At 40.7% G+C, this 22,742-nt stretch overlaps 1 protein-coding gene across 3 annotated transcripts in view; it reads right to left on the bottom strand.

Annotated features, from left to right (window-relative positions):
* Positions 1-5,385: 5,385 nt before the first annotated feature.
* The window catches only part of col18a1a (collagen type XVIII alpha 1 chain a), an 89,454-nt gene continuing 72,097 nt past the window's right edge, over positions 5,386-22,742 (bottom strand). For all 3 annotated transcript variants that reach the window (XM_079253965.1, XM_079253963.1, XM_079253964.1), the window contains 33 exons: positions 22,682-22,708; positions 22,209-22,271; positions 22,030-22,107; positions 21,890-21,940; positions 21,635-21,766; positions 21,425-21,487; positions 19,966-20,010; positions 19,297-19,428; positions 17,699-17,770; positions 15,666-15,692; positions 15,292-15,390; positions 14,597-14,632; positions 14,397-14,486; positions 14,249-14,281; positions 13,300-13,335; positions 12,652-12,711; positions 12,487-12,564; positions 12,354-12,389; positions 12,201-12,254; positions 11,956-12,027; positions 10,547-10,612; positions 10,418-10,448; positions 10,195-10,248; positions 10,068-10,102; positions 9,841-9,972; positions 9,563-9,722; positions 9,141-9,205; positions 8,242-8,370; positions 8,034-8,066; positions 7,649-7,957; positions 6,986-7,183; positions 6,757-6,872; positions 5,386-6,662 (listed from right to left, as the gene is read on the bottom strand). In XM_079253965.1, the coding sequence (XP_079110091.1) occupies positions 6,449-6,662; positions 6,757-6,872; positions 6,986-7,183; positions 7,649-7,957; positions 8,034-8,066; positions 8,242-8,370; positions 9,141-9,205; positions 9,563-9,722; positions 9,841-9,972; positions 10,068-10,102; positions 10,195-10,248; positions 10,418-10,448; positions 10,547-10,612; positions 11,956-12,027; positions 12,201-12,254; positions 12,354-12,389; positions 12,487-12,564; positions 12,652-12,711; positions 13,300-13,335; positions 14,249-14,281; positions 14,397-14,486; positions 14,597-14,632; positions 15,292-15,390; positions 15,666-15,692; positions 17,699-17,770; positions 19,297-19,428; positions 19,966-20,010; positions 21,425-21,487; positions 21,635-21,766; positions 21,890-21,940; positions 22,030-22,107; positions 22,209-22,271; positions 22,682-22,708 (2,826 nt within the window). In that variant the 3' untranslated portion in view covers positions 5,386-6,448. The remainder of the gene's footprint in view (positions 6,663-6,756; positions 6,873-6,985; positions 7,184-7,648; positions 7,958-8,033; positions 8,067-8,241; positions 8,371-9,140; positions 9,206-9,562; positions 9,723-9,840; positions 9,973-10,067; positions 10,103-10,194; positions 10,249-10,417; positions 10,449-10,546; positions 10,613-11,955; positions 12,028-12,200; positions 12,255-12,353; positions 12,390-12,486; positions 12,565-12,651; positions 12,712-13,299; positions 13,336-14,248; positions 14,282-14,396; positions 14,487-14,596; positions 14,633-15,291; positions 15,391-15,665; positions 15,693-17,698; positions 17,771-19,296; positions 19,429-19,965; positions 20,011-21,424; positions 21,488-21,634; positions 21,767-21,889; positions 21,941-22,029; positions 22,108-22,208; positions 22,272-22,681; positions 22,709-22,742) is intronic.

Genomic DNA, 22,742 nt, shown 5'->3' with positions numbered 1-22,742 from the left:
GGAAATTCTCCCTTTAAAACAGGAAGGAACCCTCAGCAGAACCAGACTCAGGAAGGGCGGCCATCTGTCTCAAGCAGTCAGGGGTGGAAAGGACAGGAAAGAGGGGTCAACACACACTACTCCAAACCAAGGATACCTACTGAGAAAGAGAAACAGAAGTTAATGGCAAAAATAATGCCCTATAGAGTACATAGAGAGTGAAGAAAAAGTAAAGAGAAGTGAGATCCCAGTTAATCACAAACCTGCCCCCACCCTCATACTCAGCAGAACTGAAAAGATTACTAAAGGTCACTGAAGCCTTTCCAAACTACAGGAAGCTATGAAAAAGTTTTAAACCTAATTTTTGAGCAGAAGAATTTTTTACGATACAATACTCCCCACTGCATCATGTTTACTTGTTTGGACACTTACAACCAATGATTACCTACGGTGAGGCTCTGTAACAGAACATTTCAGATCCACCGCAGGCTTCCTGGCTGGACGCACCGCAATTCTGCTCTGTCGCTGTCAAATGCATTAAGTTACTTCTTTGTGGTGTCTTGAAAATCCCAGCTCATTCCCTGTCTGGGATTGGTTCCTCTTCCACTCACCCTCAGCTCCTGCTACCTGATTTGCTCGTTTTCATTTTTCTGCTTCATGCTGGTGACAAAAACCATCCTGTCATATGGTAGCAGCTGTGTATGTGTGTTGTCCACGGCGCTGTGATTGTTTTTCTGATTATTATGCACAACTTCTTTTTTGCTCAGGTCTAGAATTAAATCCCAAAGTTTTACTAGTGCATTGTTTTATTATTATTATTATTATTTTTTTTTTTTTTTTTTTTTTTTTTTTAAATCTTATTATTATGTTTGTTTAATTATCTGAAAAAGTTGAGGGAGGTTAGACTAAGTTTCAGTTTACACTCATCACCACTGTAGGGTTTTTTTTGTTTTGTTTTGTTTTGTTTTTATACATGGTGCTGCTACTTGGTATAGCTAATTTGAAGTCATTGTAGCCATTTAGATTTTGTTTATTTTGTTTTGGTCATTTCTTGGTTAAATAGTTGATTTTTTTTTTTTTTTTTTTAATCAATTTAGTCTATTAATATTTTAAGTTCTTTGACCAGCACACACAGTAAAATTCCTTTACACCCCAAATATCATCTAGTCCTCCTTTATTGTCCCCTCCCTTCCTTTTTACTGAGCTGGACCAAGTGATATAAGACAGAACCAATAGAAAGCCTAAACGGTCTTGACAACGATTTGGAACTAAACAGAGGGAACCGTAGATGATGCAATGCAAACCAGCTGAAACAACCAGGTACCCCAACCAGGTCTAACCAGAGTGGTAGGAACACTCGCTGAAATTAGCTTTGTGAAATAAAACAAGACGTAACAATCTGAGAGCATAAACAAGGCAAAACCTAGATCAAAACTTAACCCAAAACTCGCACACCATGACAAAATCCAATGCTGGTTCCAATAAAAATAGTCTTAAACACAGAGGGCTTTACCATAAGTTCTACTTTTAGAACTCCTGGACTCAGAAGTGCTCTCTACAATGGAGCTTGGTCATAAAGAAATTCAGTTGTGAGGAGAATTTGTTTTTTAATTAAATAGGGAATCAAAATTTAAATAAGCTGGTCATAGACATGTGTTTTATGTGTGTCAAAGAACATATCAAGTGCTGCAAGTCAATCTGTAATTAATTACATCAATAAGTAATTACATATAAATGGTGTCTTCCTGAGACATTCTGGTCAAAACACAACCAGGTTGTTATGTCCTTGAAGTCCCATTTGTTACGACCCCCATGATGTCTAAGGGGAAAAATGGTGATGCAGCACAAAAGAAAAATGGCAACTAAAAGTTCCAATAAAATGGTGGTATTTTATTTACAAAGGGATTCAAACAAAAAAAAACAACACAAGGGACAACTTAAAACATCCCGTGACAGGAGCAAAATCCACTACTTAACAAAAAATTCCTAAAGCTAACCAAAATTTTTGTAACCACAGATCAAACAATACAGGCAAAGACAGCAAACTATAAAGAAAAGCCAAAGTCCAATTTTTGTAAATCTACAGCTTTAGAGCAGTCAGAAAGGGGCAAACTGAGTCACAATCAGACACAGCTGCCCTGAAATCTGAGGATAACAATCCTTAAATATGCCTCGTGTATGCAATTGGGAAAGAGCCTGCGATGATGTCCACCAATCCTGAACCATTGTGGTACGGGTGGAGCCGAGGGATGGCAGCCAATTATCTGTGGGCTCCAAAGTCTCTCTATTTGCATGAAACTCTACAGACCAACAGATTTAGAGCACCATTCCTGAACACCATAACTGAACCATAACTGAACTTTGATGTATTTTCTTAGTAAGGCAACCCCAACTATAGCTAATCTTTAAACCTATCTCTTCTCTGAGCTCTTTCCAGCTGGTAAAAGTCAGTCCTTGACTCATGTCTCATTTCTTGCTCTGTCTCTTCCTCTCACTCTTTTCCACCAGAACAGGGGTAACCAAGCATTGTGCTGTGTAACTTTGGTCTAACTCAGCATGTAAAAGAAAAAAAAAACACTGAACAGAGGACACTGTCTGGATTTTGTCATCTCTAATGGTTTTAATATTTTCAAGGTTGTAGTGATAGACATGGCTCTATCTGATCATTTCTGTGTTTTCTTTGAAAGTGCAGAAACTATTGATAAGAATGTCCAAACAGAGGTGTACATTGGTCAAAATACAATTATAAATGTTTATACATGCCTTATCTCTGAGAGCTGCAGTTAGTTCAGAACCCTGCAGCTCCAGTCCTCACTAAGACCAAGAAAGTAGAAAGAAAAACGTGTTGATATGTAGCCAGTTGCTGGCATTTGTTGTGGTGCCATAAAGCAAAATGTTGCTTTAAATGCATCAAGATGTCAATAATAACAAAGTTATGAAGTGCAGTTTCTCTGCCTTGGGAGCCTGCAGGGCAGCAATGGGTTCACAACTTTACATACTAAATGCCCTTAAGCCATCATATGCACCGAGTTATAGTACAACTATAAGACGTCGGGCAATCTAACCAGTTGATCTATTTCAGATAACAATGGAAAGATAACAGTTTTCTTTGTGCTACCAACATGAAGATGCTGAAGTTCTTACCATTGCTGGTGTCGTTGTAGGTCCCACCTATGGACACCCAAACATCTTCATATTTATATTTGATGTTAACTTTCTCAGTCAAAAGGTCTCTTTAATACTGCAGGCCTGAAAAGGATAAAGTAGGTATAGAAACTAGATGGATTGGGTCTGCAATACCTAAAGCCCACTTGATTGAGGAGTATAATGTTGGGTAGTTGATCCACTCAGTGTAAAGTCAGGTTTTTTTTTATTAATAATGTGCAATCCAGATTGAACAGGCTAATGTATCTATATTTAGTATCTGTAAACTCTTTATTCTTCTGAGGAATTGAAGTCATAAAAAGGTTCCTTAAATGATAGTGGCATATAATCCGTTTTTAAAGACTTGATAAACTTTCTGGAGAGCTATAGCAAAAAAAAAAAAAAGAAATTGCTGTCTGAATATTATTTTTGTAATGTTTCAACCCAAAACTATCATAGTTATTTTAACACCTGATCCAGGTCCTAGAGATAACATTGCCATTAGAACAAACCTTTCCAATGCCTGTTGGTGCCAGTCAGGCTGAGTATTTCAGAAATGACTAGCCTACTGGGATTTTTACACACAACCATCTCCAGGGTTTACAGAGAAGTTCTGAAAAAGAGAAAAGATCCCGTGAGCAGCAGTCATCTGGACCAGAATGTCTTGTTGATGACAGAGGTCTGAGGAGGCTGGACAGACTGGTTGGAGATGATAGAAAGACAACAGCAAGTCATATCAGCACTGGTTCCAACCAAGATATGCAGAGTATTATCTCTGAACACACAACACGTCCAACTTCAAAGCAGATGGTCTACAGCAGCTGAAGACTACACCGGGTGCCACTCCTGTCAGCTAAGAACAGGTCACTGAGGCTACGATTCACACACACTCACTAGAACTGAACAATAGAAGATGGAGAAATGTTGCCGGTCTGATAAGTCTCCATTTCAGCTCCATATCCACATGGTAGGAGCAGAATTTGCTGGAAAAAACATTAAAGCATGGTTCCATTTTTGCTTCAGGCTGCTGGAGGTGTAATCGTGTGGGGAATTTGTTCTTGGGCCTTATATACCAACATAACATGGTTTAAAGGTACAGTGTGTAAGAATTACTGACATCTAGTGGTAAAAATGGGCATAGACATTACCTTAAATGCAATGTTGTGAATACACAGTGGTCATCAATGGCCATTAGTCATTCATTCATACATTATCCTAACCGCTTAATCCGAGGAAGGGTCGCAGGGAAGCTGGAGCCTATCCCAGCAGTCTTTGGACGAAAGGCAGGGTACACCCTGGACAGCTCGCCAGTCCATCGCAGGGCCACACAGAGACAAACAAACGGCAACACTCACACTCACTCCTATGGGTAACTGGCCATAATTCATCTAGGCTAAAAGATGTTTTCATCTGTGAGTGTTTCTACAGGCAACGTGGTGTACATGTGTACTGCCTTTTTCTATGGTCCTTTTTAGGCGTTACTTATCCCAAACGCTGCCATACGATTTATCAAACAAAGCTGTTACTGCAGTTTTTAAGTGGAGAGGGTTCTCATTTCTCACAGTTATTTGTCCATTCAGAGACACTGTAGTAAAAGTGGTGATACGTATATGTCATCTGTGTGGCAAATAGATATAGTTCATTCTAAGAGAATAACAACAGTTAATACACAAAAAGATTTACCTTTGTAGATCATCCCATGTGTGTGTATGTTTACACACATTCTATCAAGTTCAATCATTTTATTTCCAGTCACCATTCATTTACCTTTTCCAGTTACGTCTCTGAAATGTTTTTTGTGTATGATAACACAAGATCGACTAATTACCCCTCAGCCCGTGCAACAAGAACTCGCACCAATGTTTGTTACAACAGATCAAATCTTCCCTCATGATTTCATGTTCAACTGATTTATCGTTCAGATGACTCTGAAGGTTAATAAACCCTGCACAACTGAGGTATCTTGAACGCCTCTCATTGCCTCTGATGCAAATGATTTGTGTCCGAGTCAAAGCCATCAGCAACATGCTTTGAGAGCAACATTACATCAGCCGGTCAGGGCAGTTTACAGCAAAGCACAGATAAGTCACGGTCACATTGCAAGGATGATTCTGTCTCTCTGAGCAGTAGAAGAATCAAACACACAGCGCAGACCGCTGTACGGTACATCGCATGACTGGTTGAAAAAAGTCTTTAATTCAGTGCCTGGGTGAAACAGTACAGCACAATGTGTTATAAGAAAAAAAGATAAATCATGTCCACAGGTACAGTCAAAAGCCAAAAGTTATCATCTGAAAGCGAATGGAAGGCTGCTGCAAACACTTCCTCCCTAATATACTGCATTTCATGCCTTTACCACCCAACACAGCAATCACTTCAACAAAAATCAACCACAAAATAATTTCTTCCAGCTTACAAACTAACAGGTTTAACAAGGTGGCAAAAGGCCAAATAATCCTTTTAATATGAAAAAGAAAGTACAGATTTCTAAAAAAAAAAAAAAAAAAAAAAAAAAAATCTTCTGTTCTAAATGTGCGATTATTCTTACAGCAGCGTTGGCTGCATGTGCAGATCTGCAAAATAATGCATTAAATCATGAAGTGGTTGACTAAAAGCTTACCGTGCAGAGCAATGCTGGGTGTGTTGTAAGGCAAGGTTTCTGATCAGAAGCACTTAGGAGAAAAGACATGAAAATTCTGTGCTGTGTAGGAATAAAAACTTTTTTTTAAAAAGTTTTTGTTTCTGTCCTTACATAACTTCATTTAAAAATAAATATCTATCTCTTTTTAAAATTTAAAATAGTCCTTAAAAGTTTGCTGCACCCCATCATGACCCCAAATTCTACAATGAAGTTGGAAAAAAAATGTGGACACGTCAATACCTAGGAGACAAAAAACAAAAAGGAGGAATCTTTAAAAACAGTTCCGACAGTGAAACACTGAAAGAAAACACAAATGACAAACTTGTAATATACAGATAAAAAAACAAAACAAAACAAAAGGGATACAATTAGAGAATGTCGTTATCCTTTCTGCTCCCGTCCTGCCCTGTGGAGAAAATATGTGCCAATGCCCCCCGAGAAAAAGGACCGACCTGATTGTGTTTGACCCATCTCTTTGGCGTTTATGGAAGGGAGGAGCGGACAATGGGAGGCGTCCCTGCCAGGCAACGTGCTGGACGGTCAGTTCAGTGGACGCCACATCTTTACTAGCTGTTTCACGGTGAAATTTAAAAAAAAAAAAAAAAAAAATCTTGGATATAAAAAGTGTGTTTAACTAGGACCCAGAACACACACACACAAACAAAGATGGAGGATGAACTGGGTTTATTTTTTCGAGGGCGACGTGAAGGCGTTCTCGATGCAGAGGACGATGTAAGAGCTGGAGCAGCTGCTGGGTGTGTGCTGCAGGAGGTGGCCGCTCTGCAGCGATGACGCCAGGCCGGTCACAGCGCGGTCGCCTGCCCGCCATGTTTCACAGTAATGGTCTGTCTGCCGGTGGCCTTTGCTGCTCGATCCATGCCAAACCATCTTCTCGGGCCTGGAGGAGAACATGAAGCATCAGCACCGGCAGCATCATTGCAGACACATCAGCCCTTGGTCATGTTGCTTTGGTAAACTGAACTTAAACCCACCATGCGCTGTCCCTGAGGATGTCTCTGCCATCAAAGGAGTAGATGGGTACGTTCTCCCTCATTTTACTGGGGTTATCTGCAAAGATGGACTCCCAGCTGCTGAACAACACTTGATTCTGAAAATAAAAAAAAAAAACGTCTAAGCGAAATAAAAAATAAATGAATATTGCCTTCATTCAAACTTTCCAAAAGGATGGAAAGTACTGGAGTCACAATTGCCACATCCCACCTTGAGGTTCATGATGACTAAGCTGTCCCTGTCCGACCTGCGGACGATGGTGTAGAGGTCTTGGAGCTTGGACGACAGGAAGGCTCGGAAGGTTCCCTTCAGGCCCACAGCCCGAGCCTGCTGGAAGCACAGGAAGTCTGCACCACGAATTCCTCGCATGTTCCCGGTTTGTGGGGCATTCAAGGCAATGAGATGGAGCTGATGAAAAGAGGAACGCACATTATTATTAAAATCACATTAAATCTTTTTAATTAACCTGCAATGACATGAAGTATATAGAAAGCTTAATGTATGTGTGAAAATACATCAATCTACGAGGAAACATTGATGAAATGAGCAGCAGCTTCGACACCGTCACTGCAGTCTCAGTTAATAATTTCAGGTCTTTAAAAAGAGACCTGGTGGTCATTTAAATGAATATGAAGGACTGAATCAGAATGTTTAGTAAACATACTAATGACTGCCAGGTCATGTCCACTTAACGGTAGTATCCAGTTAACTTCTAGTTAACCTTTAGTTAATTTCCAGTTAATAGCACATTTCCACGAGAAACAATAAAAACAATAGCAATAAAAGAGGGCAAAAAAAAAGAAAAAACCTGGATCACATGGATCCTCTGGATTAGATTTTATTTAAAAAAGAAAAAACCGACATTTATCTCACCCCTGGACTTGATGCGTCAACACCACCAACAGGTCCTCCTACAGGTGGGTTGGGTCGGCGCTGTGGAGTGACAGGATGTCTTTCAGTGTGTTGGCCGGCTGATCTATCATCTGTCTGACCTGGGTATCTCTGGTCAGGGAATCTTGGATCATAATGAGGGGGGTATCTGGGGTCTGCAGGTGGAGGCTCAATAGGTCGTATGACAGTGTCACCCTGGGAGTAATGGCCCGCTCCGTTGTTTTGGGACTGGTCTTGGGACTGAGGGTACAGAACCACAGGTGGAGGCTGGACTTCTGCCACCTCGTTCTCCTTTAAATGACAAAGTGATCCAGAGGTTAAATTAGTGGTCAGTTAATGTTAAGTTTTACTCTTCAGTAGAACTTACTTGATCTCTGTAGAAAGGGCGGTAGTCCCCAAGCTGAGGAGGAAAAGAAGCTGTTTACTAATTTTTACATGAACTTGCCACAGTTTCAACAATCCTATAAACCAGTAACATGACAGTCACTGGTAAAACATCTGAAATTGATAAAAACCTAATGTTTGGTTGAAAACCACCTATCCTGTGACTATTTTCATGATGAACATGATCATACCATGACTTGTCGCAATCCATCACGCACTCTCAAATAAAGTTCTGCCCTGTCCATGATGTAGATGAGACTGCCTTCATCCTGGCGCCTGACAGTCGCAATCATTGTGTCGTATAACCTCAAAACCGTGACCTGTGGAAACAAAAAAAAAATGTTTTCAGTTTTTATTTTTAAAATAAATTTCGATTTAATCAGCAACATAAACTCTATGGTACGATACAATACGATACAGTACGATATGATGCGGTACAATATGATCCGAAACAATACGATGTGATACGATACAATACAATACGATCTGAGGTGATATGATATGAAACAATACGATATGATATGGTACAATAAGAAACAATATGATACGATACGATAAAATACGAAATGCTGCGATACAATATGATACAAATGATACAAAACGATATGATACGATACAATACGACACGATAAGATATAATATGATATATGATACGATATGATATGATACTATATGATGCAATACAATATGGTACGATGTAATATGGTACGATACGACACAATCTGATACAATGCGATACGATGCGATGCAATAAATACAATGTGATACGATACAATGCGATACGATATGATGCGATACGATATGATGCGATACGATATGATGCGATACGATATGATACGATACGATATGATGCGATACGATATGATGCGATACGATATGATGCGATACGATATGATACGATACGATATGATGCGATACGATATGATGCGATACGATATGATGCGATACGATATGATACGATACGATATGATGCGATACGATATGATATGATACAATACAATACAATACGATACCATGTGATATGAAACTGTAGAGTGAAGTGCTGTTTCATCCATAACACAATCATAAATATATCAGCATCAGGACTTACCCCAGAGGAGAGACCAGGACTTCCAGGTGGGCCGGGGGGACCTGGAGGGCCAGGGATGCTGACAGCTATAAATTAGAACAAGAACTTATCATTTATCTGACTTTTAAATTCAGATTATGTCTCATTATTCAGGTACAAACTGTTGTTTTGAGATACTTTTGAAGCTGAGTAATATTCAAACCAGTAAAACTAATGGTAACCAGATGTCTTGTTTTCCAGCACACAGCAACAGAGTTGCAGCTAAATTATTTGTCATAGAGCAGACTGACCTCTATCACTAAAGACAGGACATTTTTATACATTTCCTTCCCATTTTATAGGCACTTGGTGACAAGCGCATATGGCTGCAGAAGCTATCATCCCGAATTTTACTTTTATGTCTGATTCCATCATTTTAATGCACAGAAAAAAAAGAAACTCACGATAATTGGGCCTATAAGGTCCAGGAAATGATGAAGAACCTGGGAGTCCTGGAGGTCCAGGTGGTCCCGGAGGACCTTGGCGACCATCATAACCAACCCCTGGTGGTCCTGGAGGTCCTTGGGGTCCAGGAGGACCCATGATAGACTCCCCCTTTGGACCCTAGCATGAAAGAAAACAAAATGAAACATCTTGGTTGAATATATAAAAGATCATTTTTGTTTTTTGTGGAGGTTCATATTCTTGCAGTACTAGTGAAACTAAATGTCTTCTGACTCACTGGTAAGCCAGGACTTCCAGGTGGTCCTTGAGGGCCTTGTAGTCCTCCAAAACGTGGGTCATAATATCCACCACCAGGGTCTCCTTTTTCTCCCTTGACACCAGTCTCTCCACGCTCTCCTTTCAGTTCGTTCTGTTAGAAAATATTAGGATGGTTGCTCGCATTCTGTCCTGCCCATCCAGACCAATCAGAGACTCCACCAGTTGTGTAGTGATGAGCTCACTTACCTTGAATGCGTAAATATCAAAATTAGAAGCTGTTCCTGAAAAAGAAGACAGGTGCATTGGTGAATAAAACGCTGCCGCAGTGTGGGGGATGCAACATGTGGTTGTTTATGTAAACCTCAGGAGGTACCTGGGATCCCTGGAAGTCCAGGTTCACCATGGTCTCCTTTTTCCCCTTTGACAACTACAATGAAAGACAGTATGAAGAGTAACTCTCAGAAACATAGAGTGAGTGGAAGCGCCATGCTTCATGACTGACTGCTTCTGGAGTTTTATATTTGTAATTTTTAGATCTCTTCTCACTGTGGTTAGTTTTGGCACTGAAACAACCAATGCATGCTGGGATATCGTACCTGGGTAACTCCTTGATGTTTCGTCATAGCGCTACGAATAGAAAGAAAGCAAGAAACAATGCAACAGGTAAGTCTGAGACACATGCAAGACAAGAACCTGAAGAGAGCTTTGTGATCATGTGGACTTACGTTGAATCGATCCAAAGGAAAGGCTGGCCCAGGGGGTCCTGGTAGCCCTGGTGGTCCTGGTGGACCCTGTTGAAAACACAGTTATTTAGGGGTGTTTTTTGTTGTTGCTGTTGTTGTTCTGGTTCACGACAACTCAGTGACTACAGAGAGACACATCTGAGACCGCATGTGTGAAGGATTGTGTAGCTACATCCTAAAAGATGACGTTCACCCAAAACCAGGAGAGTGCATCCAGAAACCTTCAGATGTATGAATCTGTATGTCCAGTTGTTCCTACGCAACTCTCTTTGACGCATCCCATCTGACTTAAACTGAGCACAGCTGCAAATGCCACCTGGAATGTTTTGTCTCCTAACATTAATAAATATGTAAATTAGTGTAAATAAAGAAAAATGGTCATTCATTCATTCATTAATTTTTTGAACCGCTTAATCCAATTCAGGGTTGCGGGGAAGCTGGAGCCTATCCCAGCTGGCTTTGGGCGACAGGCAGGGTACACCCTGGACAGCTCGCCAGTCCATCGCATGAAAAATGGTCATCTAAATTTAAAAGTAAAGCTACATATTAGCAAAGTGTTGCAGCCACAGGAGGAGGCCTAGGGATGCCAGAACTGATCCCACATCAGCAGAGGAATGTCCTCCATCATGGGAGGAACTTTCTGACATCCTGCCAACATGATGAAGGAAATGTGGGAACTGACAGCAGAGTCACACGGTTTTGTTTTGTTGTTCGAGTGTAAACCATCAATCCAAAAATGTGAAGAAATATTGTTTTAAATCTTGACTTAGGAAAACCATTGAAAGGCACATATTTAGATAAGTTGCAGTTTCAGTGGCGGTGCTCACATTCATACATCCTAATGTGTGTGTGGAACATGCAATACATAAAAAGTTTGACAAATGCACACTGTGCATACATAAGGTCTCTTTTCCCAGTGTTGGTGTTCTGAAAGTTTACAAATTCGTCAGATTTTCTGAATAAATGTGATATAAAACACAAAATAAAAAAGGCACAATCATTTCTTCATTTTTTAACATTAAGGAGATATTTTTTTTAGAACAACAGTTTCTCATATCATCCATCTTTCTGTAGGATCATAGAATTCATAATTCACTGATGATTCAAGAATCATTCAGGCTCCAGGGAAACAAAACAGGCCATAGCCATGCCGTAGCCACCATCATGACACTACCGCCACCATGCTTCATACAGGCGTTTAGTTAATAACCCTTTTTCATTACATTGTGTTTGTTTTAGATTAACGGCGTCAGAAAACACTTTGTTTGGCAAGGCAAAGTCTGAGAAGACCCGAGCTTGTAAAGTGAGGAAGATGATGTGAAAGTGTCTTTATTAGTTTCTGCCACTGCAAAGTCTGCTTTTGTAAGACACTGCAAGATATCACTACTTACAGGGTAGCCGTAAGCGGCACCTCCTCCCGGCTCTCCTTTCTCACCCTTGTATCCATTCACACCGGGGCGACCCTGATGGAGAAAGTTATTGATCTTTTTTTTTTTTATCTCAACATTAAAAAAAACAAAAAAAAAAACCAGAAAGAAACAGGAAAATGCACCAAACAACAACATAGAGTAGCTTTAGAGGATGTATAAAGACATAAAAGCAGTATTAATGTCAGAACAAACAGAAGGACTCTTACAGGTCTTCCAGGCATTCCAATTTCCCCCTTTAATCCAGGAGGTCCGTACGGACCCTGCAGCAACACGTTATGAAATGAAAGAAAATACATTCTGACTTAAGAATATTCTTGACTTGCGAATATAAAAGGAAAATCTTAAAAACAAACACTTACAGGGGGTCCAGCTGGTCCCGAAGGTCCTCTCTCTCCCTGCAAAAACACAGCAGAGACTGTAGTTTGTGCTACAAATGTGGGACCATAACCAGGAAGAAAGAGCTGACTGCTGCAGACAGAAACACAGACTCACCTTCGGACCAGTGAGGCCGCCCAGATACAGAGGGTTTCCATCCGGTCCGATGATTAAACCCGGCTCTCCTTTATCGCCCTGGAGACACGACAGCAGCGGTGAGACGACAGACTTAAAGATGATGAACAGCTTCATTAACAGCGGAACAAAACAGCTGAAGTTTACCTTCACTCCATAACCTGTTGGGCCAGGGTCACCCCGGTCCCCCTTCGGTCCGATAGGACCCTGTCAGATAAATAATATTCATCACACAGGAGAAACAAACAAAAAGGTGACTCTGCAGCTGGAAATTCCTTTTGTTCAGAGATTAATTATAATAATTGGAGTCATTTATCTCTGTCTGGATGGAGCTGAGGGGAGGAAGTAAATAAACTGGGATATCGTGAAGCTGCTGAGCAGAAAATCATTCATTTTTTCCAAATGAAAATAACTAAAAGAACCACGATTACATGTTAACAAATGTGAATATTTCATTATGCACTATTTATATTTATAACGTAAGCTTGTCTGATGACCCTCTATCCACTGTAGTTGTCGTTAACACAACTGAACCAGCTAAGATTTGATGTTCTCATGTCATGTTGTTCAGCCAAAGTCTGACTTTAGATTTGACTCAGACAGCCGTGAGCTCAGCCTGCGTTGTTTTAATAACATCTATAAGTCTCGTTTTGTTCTTTAATCATTATTAACGGTTTTAATACACAGGCCTGAGCATGGGAATGTTTCTGACACTTCTTTGACATTTATGTGGTTCAAAATGAATTATTAACACATAGTTATAAACAATTAATCATGTTGCACAAAGCGACTCACGGGGAATCCTGCTCTTCCAGGTAAACCAGGCCCCCCCTGCACAGGGAAACAGACATGTGGTTATTTTTACAGTATTTCATGGTGTGTGAAGAGCTTTGTTCTATTTTAGTTGTCAGTGTCTTTTTAAATTTACTCCAGTTTTGTAATTTTTGCTTTCAATGTTTCTGTTTCCTGACCACAGCTGTTCTTCATCCAGTCATCATCTTCCTTAGTTTAAATGTTCCCTGTTTGTTTTATGCTCCTGTTTTATGCTACACCTCTGTCTGCAGTTTTGCAGTGTTCTACCCGCCTCCTGCATGCTGGGTTTGGGTCCTTCCTCTGCAGACTGGCATCGATCGAGACACAGTTGCTGTTTCAGACGACAATCCTGAGTTTTCATGACTTTACAAATAATCAGTTCATCCTGACTTCTATGAGGCAGAGCTCCTCGGCATACTGATGGAAACACGTGGAGTTGTTGGGTGTCAGACTTCTTCAGATATGATGCTTTCTAACATCCCAACAAAGTCTGATAAAGCTGAGAAAAATCCACCAATCGAGCTGAAGTTCAGGAAGGGGGATCCGCTTTCTCAGGTCTGCTGCTTCTGTCCTCATCGCTCCAGGCCAATCACCTTCCTGCTCCTACTGTTGTTCAGCCTGAGCTTCCATTTTTCCTGACTCCTCCTCATTTTCACCTCTTCCTGATATCAGAGGAGCCTGATCAGAAGTTGTGTCTCTAGACTCCGTGAGGGGTCTCATCCCGCACCCTTCCTTCACACATCACCACCCAACATGTTTCACAGGGATCTTTTCTCCATCAGTGTCCGCTGCTGCATCTTTCCAGCTGCTCTTCTTCCTGGTTTCATCACACGTGTCCCAACGTTTGACGGACAGCCTCTCTGAGGGAAAGACTTCCTGTTGGACTAGCAGCAGACATGTTCTGTGACTGCTGAGTGAAAGGGATACACACCTGAGGGCCGACTCTGCCGGGGACCGTATCAAACTGTGGAGGGTGAAGTGAGACGTTACCATGGAGACAAAACTCAGCTTTCCATTTCAGTCATAAGAAGAAATTAATGATAAATTTAAAATATTGCTGCGTGCGCTCCGGTACTCACATTATCAGACGGCTGATAGAGGATTTGTCCTGGTGGTCCAGGTGGACCCGCTGGACCCGGATGTCCTGTTCCATCTCGACCCGGGTCACCCTAACAACACAAATTAATAAATACATTAAGGTCCCATCAAGTATTTCATCCAAACTACAACAGTGTGTCAGTAAAATGACGTTTATTTGTTGACAAAAAGCGATTTTTACCCTCTCTCCTCTGTCGCCTCGGTCGCCCTTTTGTCCCTGCAACAACAGTTAGAAACTTTGAAGACAAGACAAGCTCCGCAACATCACGAAACATTTAACTAAACAGAGGAAATGCAAACGTAACGTTACAGCTGATGCTCAGTCTGGCATCTAAAGAGACGTCCAGAGAGGCTCGGTCTGAACTTTCTGTCCTCAGGAGACTCAGATCCGACTCCGTCAGCTCTCAGCTTGGAAAGGTTTGACTCAACATTTTGTCTTGTGAACGTTTTTATGCCGTACTTGGCTGGACTGGTAGCATCGCTGTCATCAGCTGGGTCAGATAGTGGATTTATTCCACACTCACTTGAGGTGACGGTGGATAAAAGATTAGTGTGGAATCTGGGAAAAGGCACAGTTTGACGGCCAAAGCGTGCACGTCATAAAGGATTCAGATGTGATGCTTCACTGCTCTACCGAGCAACTGAGGTCTTTTGTTCCTGTAAAGTGTTTTAAATTACATTGTCTTTAACTGGTTTTAGTCATGTGTTTTGTTTTTTTATTTATTATTTTTTAACACCGGTTATTTTTTTTTCTTTATTGTTTTCAACTGCCTACCTAACTGGCAACTTAACTTAGTTAATAAAGTCTTGATGTCTCTCTGTGTCCCCTAATTTGACCAAGTGTTTGAGAAATGGAAGTTTTTCTATTGAATCTACCGGAGGTCCGGGGAAGCCGTCCAGTCCTGGCTGTCCGTCTCTTCCTGGAGAACCTTGGTTTCCCTTTGGACCTGGTATGCCGGGTAATCCGGGTTTACCCTACAGAAGTAAAGTCAAGTTAGAAATACAATCACACGTCTGCAAAAAGTTAATTTAACGCAAACATCAGCAACAAGGCAGACTCTGCATCGTGGAGCGCGTCCTCTGACTGGTGGTCTGGCTGAAAAGCAGCAACTCTCTGTTCACCCTTCAGCGTCCACGCTGATCCAGTTCTGTGTTTTGGATGTGGCCCAAACCAGAACTGGACCAGCAGTTAAAGTCAGTACAGTACCTGTGCAGGGAGAGACCTTCATGGGAAATGTACATGTACTTACTGGGTGTCCAGGTAAGCCAGGAGGACCCTGGAAACACACATATGTTTTGGTTAGGTGGAGACTCGCGTACACATTATTCTCACACAGAAAAAAAACCTTTCCAACCGGTTTAATAAAACTTCAACCTAATGATCAGACTGATTTAACAACATGCTCTTTGTAAACGTTTTGGATGCTTATTTTGGCAGAACAGTTGCTGCACAATTCATCAAACTCACATCTCAGTCATGACTTTAGATTCCCACAGGTAAACAAGTTTAACCCTGTAATGCCTGACTTGACGATAATGCACAGCAAGTCACCCCCTCCTTTCTTTTGTTGTTGACTGTTTCACAAAATGTAGAAAAAAAACAAAAATAAATTTATTTTGCATAAATGTCCCGTATGTTACTGTGTAACGTGTCAGAATTATTCCCATGCAAAAAATATCCATGAGGGGCAGAAGACATGTATAAAAATGTATACAACAGTATTTTGAGCAAATTTAACTTAACTCAATTGTATTTATAAAGCCCTTTAAAACAACCAGAGTTGAAACAAAGTGCTGTACACAATCAGTCAAAAAATAAACAGAATGAACCAGTTCATATGCAAATAACACAATAAAACAACAGGTCATACAGGGAATACGGAATTAAAACAATAAAACAAACTGAATAAAAAGTAAAGTAAAAACCGGTAAAAATAAACTATAACACACTGACAGGAAACCGTCTTACATCGGGTTAAAGGCCAAGGAATAAAAATGGGTTTTAAGATGAGTTTTAAAGTATAAAACTATGCAAAAGGTCCTTGCAACTGAATAAAATGTGACATATTAGGCATTATGGGTTAACCTCTAACCCTGAATCTGCTCTTCCAACAGGATGTAAAGCAGAAGCTATAATCTAATCTCCCTAAATCACTAAAAGACCCAGAAGTTTTACTGCAGGTTGTCGCTCTCCAACCAGACTTTAAAACATTCATCAGTATCAGACACAACTAAAGCGTTTCAACTTCAGAAACAGTTAAATTCTAACAAATTTACAGATGATCTGCTGATCAGGCAACAACTGGAAATGACAGGAACACTGACGCCTTTCATGCCGAGATGAAATGATGCAGTTTTATTTATTTTTCCTGCAGAACTACAGCTGTTATTCCCAAACAGGCAAATAGTAATCCTGCATTTTTATCCCACTGCCCTCTTCCAATGGAAACATGAACAGCTTATGTACAGGAAGTAAACTAAAACTGAATTAGGTGACCTGTTTGACCAGTTAGGTGTCCCGCGGGAAGGACTTGACAAATAAATATGTGTTTTATTCAGTCTCCTCTCCAAGGACTAAACACATTATACACCACTGGAAAGGCAAGATTCTTGACATGTGAAGGAGATGTATACCATTTATAAACCTGGAGTCAGTAAACACTTGTCAGACAACTAAAACCACTTCTGCATGGCTCCAGTAAAAGCAGGCGGGGAAACAGTTGATCCACAAAACGCTTTTTATCCAGAAAAAACTGTTTTATGCAAAACTAGCAGGAGTTTAAAGGATTAAAGTGAAACCATTGCTCCCAGTCCACAGCAACCTGTTGTGAAGCCAATGCTGGTGTGTGTGTGAGTTGCGGCTGCTGTGAGGTTTGGCGTTTTTGCCTCAGTGACAATGTTTTAAATGTGCTCTGAAGCTGAACTTCCTCCTGGTGACACCGATGACTTTTTCATTCCTTTTTCATACAGATAAGCTAAATTTAGGTCAATAAGCAGGTCTGGTTTTATTTTTATGGAAGATTTGGGGGATTAAAGCATAAAACTGATGTGCAAGCAGCTTCATTCTTTTGCAACATTTTCTCCACTACAATCTGTGAAGAAAACAATCAGCATCTCCATCCTGAACAGAATCACTTCGGCCATCATGCAGCCCGAAGATCTGGTCTCACACTGTTTCTAACACCACACACACAATTTTACAGCATCCATTCCTCTGATAACAAAATGTCTCAGTGCTTTTAAAAGATATGTTTCATATTCTGCTCAACAGGAACGTGTGTACCTGTAATCCTTCTGGCCCTCTGACACCTGGAAGTCCATTAGTGAAGCCCCCACTGGAGCCCTCCATGTCGTCCTGAGAAAACACCAAAAGTTTCATCACAAACTGCCAAAACATCCTTTTAGCACACATCCCAAGCATCAATGCTTTCCTGTACTGTAAAAATATGTTCTGACTGCATAACTGTTAAACATGTTTATTCTGTATGTTCTGCCCGCGAGGAGCAAAGACGTTGCATGAATCCGTCGCTCGGTTCGTTTTGACTCCATGAAGAAGGATTAAAGTTATGTTGCTGTCTTGCAGTGAATCCCTTCGCTAACATCACAGTTCGACAGTTTGGGTCGAATGTTGGATGTTGGGAGACTGAGATCAGTCATTAAAGCAACCAGTTGGAATCTGACCAGATGTTTTATATTAAGAACTTACAGGAAAGAAAAACTTATTTAGACCCACGTGTTGCAGGAAATCTGGATTTAAAAAAATGCTTTTCATGACCTGAATATCTTTCCTTTTATGTTCCCATCATAAACGCCACAGAAAGGACAGAAAGTGGATTACTCCATGTTTGCCAAGCAGCCACGGTGTGTGTGCACCTCTGAGTTTCACATAACAGTTTGTTTTACACAGTAAATAGCAAAGCGAAAAGCAGCTAAATGCAAGCACACCTGCTGAAACAAGCTAAGTAACTCATTCCTCATCGGTCGCATGTTTACCCTCTTTGTCTGAAGGCTACATCACTCATATTTCACCTAAATCCACCAGAAAGCGAGCCTGTAAGTCTGACGTGAAACGTGTCGTACTGCGCAGCGTCCTGCAGGCTGTCGGACAGCAACTCCGTCTGAGAACACTAAACTGCTTCGTTTTACACTGGGCCAGTCAGGGCTGAGTCTGCTACCAGTTTACTACAAGGGGAGAACATTTTTAATTTTATTCTATTTTATTTTTTGTTTTTTTTGTCTGCATGTTGTTACTGCTGGTTTCAGAGTGTCTGAGTGGAACATGGCTGCTTATTTCTGTGAAGCTGTGCACACTCCTGCAGGCCAGAGTGCAGCCACCTCAGTGGCTGGTTAAACACTTCCCTCTGCAGCCGGAAAACACACAGTAGCAGATATGATGGCTTCGTTCTCTTTTGTTTTGGTTTTAGCAGTGTTATTAATTAAGTGTTAGCTTATTTCTTTTTAAAGATGTGGCTCTTTTAGCGTGGCTGCTCTGGAAGAGCCGACTTTGTCATCATCCAAATGGCTTTTCATTCACCATCACTCAGAGCTCCAGTTTCAGCCTAATTCTGCAGTTATGAATAGTTTGTATGATTAGCATGTTTTCATAAAAATACAGTTCAGTTAACCTTAAAATAAACAACTTAAACAGAACCACAACAAACAAAACTGATGTAATAAAAGCCAAAGTCTGAATGTTAATACACTTGCTATTTTACAGTTCCTTTACAAACATTATTATCTCCACTAGAACCTGATGGACTTGTATTTAAATCCCCTGTCTGTCTGTCTGTCTGTATTCCTGTCTATACCACTAGGCTGACCTCTGACTGCCTGTCAGCTTCATCAAAGCACATCATTGCAAACATCCCAGCAACAACTCACAAATCCAACTCGAAAACTTGGTCCCGGAGGTCCTGGAGGCCCAGGAGGTCCAACTGGTCCTATGGGTCCTGGCAGACCAGCCAATCCAGGTTCTCCTGGAGGTCCTGGTAAACCAAGCTCTCCTTGAGATCCCTGTAGAACAGAATTATATGTATATCATTATATGCATTTTGAAATAATAGAAATACTCTAAACAAAAAAAAATATTTTACAGAATTATTTATTATTAGTTACAGTAAACGTGTCTTTTTAATAAAATTAGACACATACAGAGATGTTGGTTGGTGTTTTAGGAAAAATTCACTGGCAGAAGAAAAAAATTGCAAACACTCGGATCAGACTGCAAGTCTGTTGCTGATAATGTTTGAGAAACATCTAAATTTAGTTGGAAGGCACAAATCCTCTTTGAAGGCTGACAAACTGGAGCCCAGTTACCTGCAGATGGGAAGGCTTAGAGAGGAAGAGGAGGAGGAGGATAGGTAGCGAGGTGGGAGACGTGTAGGGGAAGAAAAGGCTGGAAAACGTTTTTTCTTCTAAATATCCCTATGGCATAATCTCATTATTCTTGTCACCCTAAAACCTATGAGTTAGTGAGTGGATTTTATTATAAACTAGAAGAAACTTTTACTCAAAGTGGGAAAAAACCAAAGTAAAGACATGAATTCAGACCTTCTCTCCGATTGCTCCTGGGAGGCCGAGCTCGCCTGAATCCCCCTGCAGAGGAGAAGAAGTGACGAGTCACCGACAGTCCCTACGGAAACGGGACGTTTCTTCCTTACATCGAGGTAAATATGAATCCAGCACTGAAGTGACTGAAGGTCCAGATCCTGTTCTACAAAGCAGGATTAGTGGCTTATTGAGGTAAATTAAGGAAATGCAAAGCGGGTTCAGTTCTTATTGGGTTGTGTTACCATAGTAACTCCTGACCAATCGGTTCTGGTGAAGAGTGGAAAGAAAATGTACATTTGGTGGTGAATGATGAAGAATCTCTGCACGACTCAACAACACTTGCTGACTTTAACTTCAGTTTGATTTCAATCTTCATAAGAAGTGTCATCAGATGGAATGCTAATGTAAGTCTTACTTTTAACACTCTGACGGATATGAAACCAACCTCCGTCCATTTTATTTTCCTGTATTTTCTTTGTGTGTTTCTGTGTGTATCAGACTCTACCTACCTGATTATTCATGTTTATGTTTTTCTCATAAAACTAACTTATGTAGCAATGGGGACGTCACCTGATGCACTGAGAAGTACCTCGCTCTATTTCTCTAACATATTAATGTATAAATATATGCCAATATTGCCATCTGTAACTCATTTCTCCTTTTTTCCTCAGGTCTTCCTGAATAAGTGCAGTTGTACATGTTGTTCTGTCTTTCCTGTCGTCTCCACCCCAACCACTCGAGGCAGATGGCTGCCCTCCCTGAGCCGGGTTCTTCCGGAGGTTTTCTTCCTGTTAAAAGGGAGTTTTTTCCTTCCCACTGTCGCCTCATGCATGCTCGGGATGGGGGATTGGATCGAAGTCATGATTCCATGCAATCAGTTGGTTTCTATTATAGGATATGTAAGAACTGACTTGAAATGATATGTATGTTGATTCGTGTATGTAAAGTGCCCTGTGACAACATTGTTGTGAAGTGGCGCTATACAAATAAAATTGAATTGAATAAAATGTTTTTGGAACTAAACAAAGTCACCAAACAACTTCCATCCTTATCTGGATGACAGAACATGGATCTACTGGTTGGTTTGAGTCCCATTGTTGGTTGTTAATATTAACAGTAGACATAAAGTGTTGAATTTGACAGAATAAAATATTACTTGTTCCTTTTTCATGCTTTCCTTCTGCTTCGGCTGCAGCTGTCATGTCACTGTCGGGGGTATAACGTTGTGATTGGTCACCTGATGTTGACTCTGTTCATGCTGGAGTCTTCACTAAATCCTACAAAGTGTGTTGCACAACTGCAGTCCTCAGATCTTTACTTGCTAGGTAAAGATCTAGATCTAGATCCGGCTTGTTTTCAAACAGTTTGATCTCAGTTTGCTTTCAGTCATTAAGTCTGCAGAAGATTTTTTATTTGTTAGTTTTTGGAAAAGAAATGATCATTTTTGCAGGGTCTTTACCTTTTCTCCTTTGGGTCCAGGAGCTCCTGACAAGCCATCAGTTCCCGGTAAACCAGGTAAGCCCTACAGGCCAAAAGAATTGCTTGTTGGTAGATGATTTGGTTAGACGCTGAACTAGTTAGTTAGTGTCAGTTAATCTCACTGTTTTATTGGCTGGGAGGTTTAGTTAAGTCTCTATATGTGTTAAGAGAAATGAGGATTGGCTCTTACAGGTTGACCAGGTGCTCCATCCTTGCCTGATGGTCCAAATGCTCCAGAGCTAAGTCCTGTGCCTCCTGTGGAAGTACCTGGAGGACCAGGGGGGCCTGGAGGGCCAGGGGAACCTGGTAGTCCAGGGAGTCCCTACATCGACAACAACATTCAGCTACATCAAATTTCATTTTCAGCTGTAGAAAAACATAGACGTTGTTTTCTGCTGGTAAATATGTATCCTATAAAAGCAGGATGAGTTTTCTTTGGTCTTACCCGGACAGAATCCAGATCAGGGAATCCAGAAGCCTCCATGTCCATAAAGGTCTAAAACACACCATCAAAGACTCACACTCAGCAGTCTGTTGCTATAACAAGGTCTATCTGAACATTTATAAGATCAATAACCAACTCACAGATCGGAATCCTGGTCCTGGTGGTCCCGGCGGTCCTGGGGGCCCCCTAGGGCCAGGCTGACCCTCTCCGCGGTCTCCCTGTGTGGATAAGTTTCATCAAGACAGGGTAGGTCTTTAGCAGAGACATTTACTCAAAATAAAACCATTTCTCTCATTCCTCCATTTCTACACGGTCTCACCTTGTCTCCTTTAGGTCCAGAATCACCTGGCGTTCCCGGGAAGCCTGGGGGTCCCGGAGGACCCTGCAGCAAGTCATAGGGATCAGAGAATGACCGATGGCCTCAACTTATACACAGCTTAACACAAGTGCCTTTTCTAACTCAACTCAAGTCAACTCAAGTTAACTTAACTTAACTTAACTTCATTTTACTTAAGTAAAGTAAAGTACAGTAAAGTAAAGTAAAGTAAAGTAAAGTAAAGTAAGTAAAAAAAAAAGAAATAAAATTAATTAAAAAATAAAATAAAATAAAATAAAATAAAATAAAATAAAATAAAATAAAACACTTACAATGGAGAATTATAAAAAAGATCAAATGAGGTAAAAAAGAAAAAAACAATTAATTTATCCTAAATGAAAATGAAATATTGATCAGTAACATTATTCAAAGCTAAAATTCATTATTCATAACGAGACACACAGAAAGAAACTTACAGTTTTTCCATCCTCACCAGGATCACCCTGTCAGAGTTAAGAACAAAATGGACTTTTAGCA

The sequence above is a fragment of the Telmatherina bonti genome (genome assembly GCF_933228915.1).
Source record: "Telmatherina bonti genome assembly, chromosome: 15".
Lineage (NCBI taxonomy): Eukaryota > Metazoa > Chordata > Actinopteri > Atheriniformes > Telmatherinidae > Telmatherina > Telmatherina bonti.
This window is presented reverse-complemented; position numbering and strand designations above follow the sequence as displayed.